Source organism: Sardina pilchardus, chromosome 14 (assembly GCF_963854185.1).
Source record: "Sardina pilchardus chromosome 14, fSarPil1.1, whole genome shotgun sequence".
Taxonomy (NCBI): domain Eukaryota; kingdom Metazoa; phylum Chordata; class Actinopteri; order Clupeiformes; family Clupeidae; genus Sardina; species Sardina pilchardus.
The window spans coordinates 10,492,008-10,500,216 of NC_085007.1; the positions used below are offsets into that span (position 1 = coordinate 10,492,008).

The window sequence follows — 8,209 nt, forward strand, 5'->3', positions numbered from 1 at the left end:
CTGTTAGCCACAGGCTGGTGTGCAAATGTAGATAGATTGACTGGGGTGGTGGTAATTTAGTGGTTAAGGAGCTGCACTTAACCGTGTTGCTCTGGGGACAGTGGCCTTGTAATTCTTGTCATATAAATCACTTGTGTAAGTTGCTTTAGATAAACGTCTGCAGAATTAACCAGAAATCAAATTCCAGAGAACTACCAGTGCCTGAACAAATTTGAATAATATATAAAATATGTATGTAAAATATAAATGTGAAACAGATAATGCAGATATAGTTACTATGTTGTTGCTAAGGTAGACAGGGTATTTCTTATGCTAAATAAAGTGGTTGCTATGCTGGTTGCTAGGCTATCATGTAGGCTGTATGGTGATTGCTACATTGATATTTGGTTGCTAGGTTGCTGCTACAGTAATGGAGATGGTTGCTATGGTGTTGCTAGGGTAGGAATGGTGGTTGGTATATTTTATAAAGCTGTTGCTATGCTGGTGGCTACTTGCTAGGGTAATCCCATTGGTTGCTATGGTGATTGGGATGATATTATTATGGTGGTTGCTAGGTTGTTGCTTGGGTAATTGAGATGGTTGCTAGGTTCTTGCTTGGGTAGGTATGGAGATTGCTATGTTATGTTTGCGCATTGTAATGTAAGTGAAAATGTGACAGCTTAAGACCTTGTTAGCAAAGCTGACGCTGCTTTTTAAATGACTGACTGCTTCACTGATTGCTCCCTCCTTCTCTCCTGTCCTGTCTGTGCAGGTGTGGTCAAGAGGCAGGTGAAGGCCCCTTTATGGAGACACTCCATGTCACCTCCCAGCTGACGCACCAGCAGGTGAGATATCGGTTTCCTGAAAATGGTCTCCTTGCAATAGTCAAAAAGTGAAACCGACAGGCTATTTGATGTGAAAGAGATTTTGATGTCTAACGGAACATAAATTCCACTCTGAATTTCTCAGTGGTCCTGGTCCTTAAACTGTTGTGATACTGTTAAAATGACCTGATATGAAATGTCTCAATGAATTTTATCTTCTTAAATATTATGAAGTCTTATTATGAACTCACCTTTGTCTGTAATAATTATTGTTATTGTAAGGTCTTCATTTGCACTGTAGCATGAATGACAGTCCTCGTCTGTAAGTCACTTTTTAAATAAAAGTGTCAGTAAGTGAATAAATAAATGTAAATGTTTTATTTTTGTCTGCAGGCCCAGATGACGAAGCTTTCCTGGGCTACTCAGGCTGCGTGCAAGGACAGGAGGTTGCTCCTGAAACACCTAGCTGACATTGAGACCCAGAGAGCAGCAACTGTCCAGCTGCAGAAGCAGGCTGAGGCCTACAGAAAGGTTAGGAGTCAACAGGAACAATGTATTTCCATCTGTGAATTAATCAATTCCAGACTGTAATGCACCTAGATTACAAAAGTTGTGAGTTAAATTCCCAGTCTTCACCTTTGTGCCCCCGATTAAAGCCCTTCAGCCCAAATTGCAGTAGGGACAATGTAGTCCCTTATAATAGAATTTATCTTAGTCACTTTGGATGAAGAGTGTCTGCTAAATGAATACATGATAATGTAAATAACAGGGCATTCATTTCCAGGCTTCTGAGCAGGACACTAAGGTCCTCCGCCCAGAGGTGCAGCATATTGAGGCCCGGACCTTTGACCTTTTGGGGGAACACCAGGAGATGGTGGACAAGTCCTCAGAAGATGTTCAATATAACGAGGTCTCTACAAAGGTATGTGGTGTGCAGAGTGACTATAAGGGCGTGATCAGACAGGAGCTGGTTTGTCACTCGAGGAGGCACCATTTCTCACTATGGTCTCTGTGATGAGTGATGAGTGATGATACGAAGAGTTTGATTCCAAAACGCTATATATCCATTTTTAAAAACATTAAAAAGTCATGTTATTTAATTGTGTATTTCAGGTAATATCAAAAAAATGCAGTTGTTTTGATTTGATTGAGTAAACATAAATCAACTAAACATAAACCAATACAGTTCCACTGTAAGTACTTGCAAAACAAAATGTAAAAAAAATATTTATGAAAATTCATTAAAATGGTGGATAGTTGGTTTTGAAACCAAACTCTTCATACCTTTCTGTTGATACACTTTTATCTGTCCAGAAGCTTCATAACCTGCCTCTGGCTAAGCAAGGCGAGCTGGAGGAGACCTTTCAGAAGAAAGACCTGCTTCTGGTTGAGCAAGGTGAGCTGGAGGAGACCTCCCAGAAGAAAGACCTGCTTCTGGTTGAGCAAGGCGAGCTGGAGGAGACCTCCCAGAAGAAAGACCTGCTTCTGGTTGAGCAAGGTGAGCTGGAGGAGACCTCCCAGAAGAAAGACCTGCTTCTGGTTGAGCAAGGCGAGCTGGAGGAGACCTTTCAGAAGGACGACCTGCTTCTGGTTGACCTTTCAAAGTCCTAAAGTCCCATCACCCATCCCCCATGCCCCCCCTACCCACATTACTCCCTATTAAATGTCATTACAAATGTAGTGGTACGCCTTCTTCTTATAGGAGAGTGGTTGGATACAGACCAATGAATGCATCCAATGTATTGTAACATAGTTTATTCTAAAGTGTAAACTGGTAGAAATAACAAAAATGATGTATTTGTGTATTTATTTATTTGTTTGGTCATGGTACGTAACATATTTTCTCATGACGTTTGAATTGAGTGTGTGAGAGCATGTGTGTGTGTGTGTGTGTGTGTGTGTGTGTGTGTGTGTGTGTGTGTGTGTGTGAGGGAGAGAGAGAGAGAGAGAGAGAGATTTGTATAATAACTTTTGTATTTCACATTGTAAAAGGTCCAAATACATTTTTATGAATTTCAATTATCAAAGCAGCATGTAATCTGATTCCAGGACATTCATTGTTTCACTGTCCTACAATCTGCTTTTTCCTGGATAAGCTAAATTCAGGACAAACCCAGAAAGTATTGAAGGCATCATCACCTTCTTGAATTCATGCTACATTCAAAAGCTGAGATGTATTTTGTCACTTTTGCTTTTATATGTTTATTCATGTATTAATATGCCAGAACTGTCTCATGTGAATCACAAAGTACATGACTGTATATATTTGTGAATGAATGTCACCTTTGCCTATATTTCCTTCACCTCCCCTTTTATTGTGGGCAAAAAAGACTGAAGTAGAGGGCTGTAAAAGAGAGAGATGGGAAAAAGTTAAATAAGTGGAAGGTGAGAAATTGGATTAGACTAAAGGGAGGTGATAAAGAGGCTGGATGCAAGTGTGTGTGTGTGTGTGTGTGTGTGTGTGTGTGTGTGTGTGTGTGTGTGTTGTGGGGGGTGGGGTCAGTCAAAGCCTTTTAGTCAGGGATGGGTGCTGTGGCACAACTGGCTACAGCATCTGTACCACATTAGGATCTTGGTGTCCATGGGGACCCGGGTTTGACCCGACCTGCAAAATTTCCTGATCCCTCCCCATCTCTCTCTTCCACTCACTTCCCGTTTCCATCACAATAAAGGCAAAAATAAATACTTTAAAAACTGCTGAATAAAATCTTCTTTTAGTCATTTAGAGGTGAAGAGCTTACATTCCTCCGAGTTCGTCTGAGTCACCAGCTCGCCTGTCGCCACTCCCACAGCATCCAACATCAACGTCACTCACACCGTCATGTTGCTCAGTAGTCTGGTTTTCACCATACTAAGCTCAATCTTTTAAGATTGAACATTAGTATGGGGTGGTTGTGCTTTGTTTCTACTGCACTTTGCATCGCTTAAGTTTCATTATCGTCACGTCACCGGCCAATAGCGTGCCAGGACTAGAGTATGGCCTTTTCTGATTGGAGCCAAAGGTTCTGGCAGTAAACAGAGAATATAGATCTGCTGGTTTCCAGCCTGAGCTGCCCGGCGAAATTCAAATTCCCCGGAAGCTCAGGCATGGTTCACCCAGCCTACTGTAGTTGCTCAGGGGCCCTGGGTGTAATAACAGCATGATTACAGCAGGGGACGGCAGCCATGCAAGTGTAGGAGGAGGTTCTCATTACCAGGAGTGCCTCTCATGCAGCGTTTATACATCGTCCCTCGCTCCTCGGGCCTCGATCCTCACTGATCTACATAAAGAAAGATAGAAGAAGGGATAGACTATCCCATTGTTGCCGCCCCATCATCCTTTATGTAGATCAGTGAGGATCGAGGCCCGAGGAGCGAGGGAGGACGTATAAACCCTGGATGAGAGGCACCTCAGGAGGAGTCCCCAGAGCAGAACCTGATGGCATCCATTTGCTGCAGGTGCAGGTGCTGTCTCATGTCATGACTTCACAGCCTGAGTGGCTTCCCCCAGCTTCTTTATTTGAAGTGGCAGAGGAAGACAAAACAAAAGACAATTGTATCACTTTAATTGTTTTTGCAGTGACTCCTATCAGTTTAAAATTCAGCTTACTTTAGAGCCACTGGATATATCACATGATCTCAGCCAGACCTGTTTCAGTATTTCAGGCCCCATCTAGTAGGAAACAGTTGTTTTTCATCCAGCGGTCCTCACTATTGGGCAATAAAGACATGACTTGTTCTTGAGCCCCCACATGCCCCCTTTCTTTATTGGCATCATCAGCTCAAAACAAAACAAAACAAATCAGCCACACACAAACAGAAGCTATATTTAAATCAAAACATCAGATATAGAGGAAAATGTAATGTGAAACCAAAGTGAGAAAATAAGGTTTTCACCTTTGTTGGACCAACTGGTGATGGGTATTTGATGGGGCTTTAATTCCAATTGGTGTCCTTAAAGGTTGGATATTTCCTCATTTTTTACTTAAGGCATTACAGGTAAGATACATTTCCAAAAGATGATTTGTATTCCTCTTTTAGTCAACTTTAGCATGGGTTCAAATGAGCCTTACATACAGACAGTAGGCCTACATAAATTTACACATTCAACATGGTTTTATGCCACAAGAGGGCGTCCTCTTTTCCCCGGACATGTAGGCCTACTCTTTTTGAGGCCTAAGGAATTAATGGTCCGCACGAAATGTCAAAATCATAGCCAGTAAAAGGTCGCCCTATCAAATGGTAACTGAATAAGGCCATGGCCCTCTGACAAGACTAAATAATTCTCATATTTCTGGTCAGGCACATATCTGGATGTCTTCTTGGGTCCTCATGTGTCAGCTGACCATAGCAGCTGACAGATGAGACGACAACAATCTTTAGTCATTTGACTCGCATCTTGGTCGACTAGTTATTGCATTGTCACATTAGTTTTACATTTTACCAAGACCGTGGTGGACATATTTCAAGGTATGCGCGAGATCTCTTTTATTGCAGTCGACTTCAGCTCATTAATTGCATTGGAGAGGAGACAGTTCACGCTTTCCGTGTCTTGGCCATCAGTGGGCCAACGTTAGCTTGGCAGCTTATTTTATTAAGCTAACCACTTGACATCACCAAAATGTCTGGACCAAACGGCGATCCCAATATAACAATTGACCCTTCCAGAAGTCCCGCCCTCCATAGTTACTGTTGCTACGCCTGTCAAACTTTCGCACCTTGCCCGTCTATTACAATGGAGGAGACACGGGATTTTTTAAACAAATGTAATTTACAAAGACATCGCACCACAATGAAAGCTCATATTTGGTCACTAGCGAGCTACATCTGTCCTCTGTCAACTACAGTTGCATGTTCAGCTCTGAACAAAACCGTTCATGAGTTATTTAAGCAAAAGTCGAAGGTACGCGTTGTTTTCGATGGTTCCTCCAGGCTAGTACGAATGAAACGGGCGGGGGACAAAACTAGCATATCGTTTTAAGCTATACTTCCATAACATCAATATTTGACAACATAACATGATTGGTACTTCAACTAGGTATTATTTTAGACAGAATTGCTGACGGGCTATACATACGTCTCGCTGAATGTCTGTTAAGAACTTTTTGCCGCCATCGTGAAACGTATCTCGCGGTTATGGAAATATCACGCAATATGCAAAATTTAAAGTTAGAAAAATACGCATTTCAAACTATATCATGTCTTTATAGTTCAACATGTTATTTCACCGTGATTTCACGTGTTTGGGAGCACCACACATCCAAATAAATGCCCTTAATGGCCCACAGGCTATGCAGTCTCCATATAGGTTAACATGGCAAAAACTCGAAAGCTTGCCAGGCCTTGCTTGCCTAGTTACGGGTTGCTAAGCCACGATTGGCCTGTGGCGGTTTTAGGGCGTGGCTCTGGAAGGGTCAATTGATGATGGTATCATTGAGGACGACGATGACTTTAACGGGGAAGGTAACGTCAGCTACTTTTGTATTCTTATCTTGTCCATGCTAATGAAGTCATTCGTTCATGTTCCACCTCTGCCACCATCATGTGATGAGTTCAGTTCTCTCTTACAAAAACTAACTGCCGTTATGCAAGTATACTTTACTGCCATTTCTGAAGTATAGTGCTGTTTAATGTCCAAAAGAAGGTGCTGTACAGTGCAGCTGATATGTGCAATTCCTCAGTCTTGGTCAGGTAAATAGCTTAAGCTACGTTCTTCTCTCGCCACAGAATACGCTGCCATCAACACGATGTTGGACCAGATCAACTACTGCTTAGATGACCTTGAGGATCGCAATGATGCGCTAAACGGCAAATTACACGAACTGCTGGAATCCAACCGGCAGGCGCGTCAGGAGTTCAGGGCGAAAATCAACGAGGGGTTGGCTGAAGGTCACCAGCATCCAGTCATAGAGCCGTCCTCAAATGAGGATCGAACACCACCCGAAGAAAAAGATAACGAGTAACCTTAAACACAATGCATTGGTAATTGTAGCTGCTCCCCGTTGCATTTCTTGCTCATTCTGTGACCATCCTAACTAGCCTAAAACCTAAACCTTTGGCCTGATTGACCAGGGATGTAATGACAAGTAGCCAACGTGGGTAAATTGACTCACAGGAAGTAGTAAACTTCAGAGTCTTGTGACTTTGGTAGAATGAGGCTGTTCAGCTGCTGTATTAGGTTTGCCACTTCCTCTGGGTTAGTTTATCCAGGTTGCTCATTTGACAAGGCTACATGAAATACTACCTTGGTTTATTGTTGTGCATATGAAACCAAAATAGATGTGTACCCTGTCCACTCCATTGATATGGAAGAATACTCATACCGCAGGCCATGGGGTTTCACTTACCTCTGTGAGTCTGAAAATGGGTACCAGCAGGACCCAATTCTCCCAAGTCAGTAATGCTGAAAATACTGAAGATGCTGAATACTGATGTCATTCCATAGCAGGCCTATCTGTTTGGTGCAATAAGTCAGATCATGTGTTTGTGAAAAGGCATGTACAAATGTAACCCAACCTGTATTACAACTGTGTGTTGTTTGTACAGAAGTATCGTAAGCAAATATTTTAATTTATTTATGGACATCAAGGTGTTATTAAAATGAAGTAAAACCAAAAAGCTGAAAATGTAATCATCAAATATTTTAATATAAATTAAAAGGACCCAAATACAGAAAACATCCAAAAATACATGAGACGTCCAGCTGCTAAAAAACCAACAACACTTTTTTTTATTTTTTTTTTTAACTTTGTTCATTTCTGTTCCTCATTTGAATAAAAATATGTTATGAAAACATACAACCCCCTTCCCCATGTTCATAATCAAACGGTTTAGCCCGAGTCTGGTCCTGTGTAGTCTAGTAGATATGACCAAAGCCGTCATCATACTGGTGATTTAGCTTGCCTTGATCACTCCCTTGCTCCCTGCTGGGGGACTACTGGGTTTGACTAGAAATCGTCTAGCGCGAGATCCTGGAACTCCCCCACTGGAAAAATAGAGACTTTGCTACGACTGCAAACCTAAAGGAGGTGTGCAAACGCAATTTATTCTACGTGAAAATTGCCATGTAAAACTGACTACCTCAGAGAACAGAAAGAGAGAGAGAGCGAGCACGAGAAATAGACAAATATTGAAAAAGGCCGCCTTAGTTTGGGGACCGAGCGATGTCTATTCCGTCCCCCTGAAGGCAATCTTTAAAAACAACGGTTTGCAGAGCAAGAGTGCAATAACTGTACAGGGCTGGTGGCCTCGTGTGTGAAAAGCTGCTGGTAATCTTGAGTTTTAATTTCCCCCTTCAAATGCTACAAAAGGAGCCCATGAGTAGTCTTCCTCAGTGCAGATACAGCAGTGTTCCTGCAGCCGGGCCCGCGCCGGTCCTGCTTTCTCCAGTGCAGGTGATCGTCTGCCTGTCCCCCCCCCCCCCCTCC

At 42.4% G+C, this 8,209-nt stretch overlaps 2 protein-coding genes across 2 annotated transcripts; both read left to right on the forward strand.

The window, feature by feature from the left end:
* Positions 1-415: 415 nt before the first annotated feature.
* Positions 416-2,414, forward strand: LOC134101239 (uncharacterized). Its single transcript, XM_062554836.1, has 5 exons — positions 416-438; positions 752-824; positions 1,197-1,334; positions 1,588-1,725; positions 2,118-2,414. Exons 1-5 carry the CDS (start codon positions 416-418, stop codon positions 2,412-2,414), a joined length of 669 nt encoding a protein of 222 aa, XP_062410820.1.
* A 2,706-nt stretch (positions 2,415-5,120) lies between these two features.
* bbln (bublin coiled coil protein) lies at positions 5,121-7,520 on the forward strand. Its single transcript, XM_062554930.1, has 3 exons — positions 5,121-5,434; positions 6,198-6,245; positions 6,510-7,520. The coding sequence occupies exons 1-3, from the start codon at positions 5,404-5,406 to the stop codon at positions 6,743-6,745; spliced, it is 315 nt and encodes a 104-aa protein (XP_062410914.1). The 5' UTR covers positions 5,121-5,403; the 3' UTR covers positions 6,746-7,520.
* Positions 7,521-8,209: the final 689 nt, after the last annotated feature.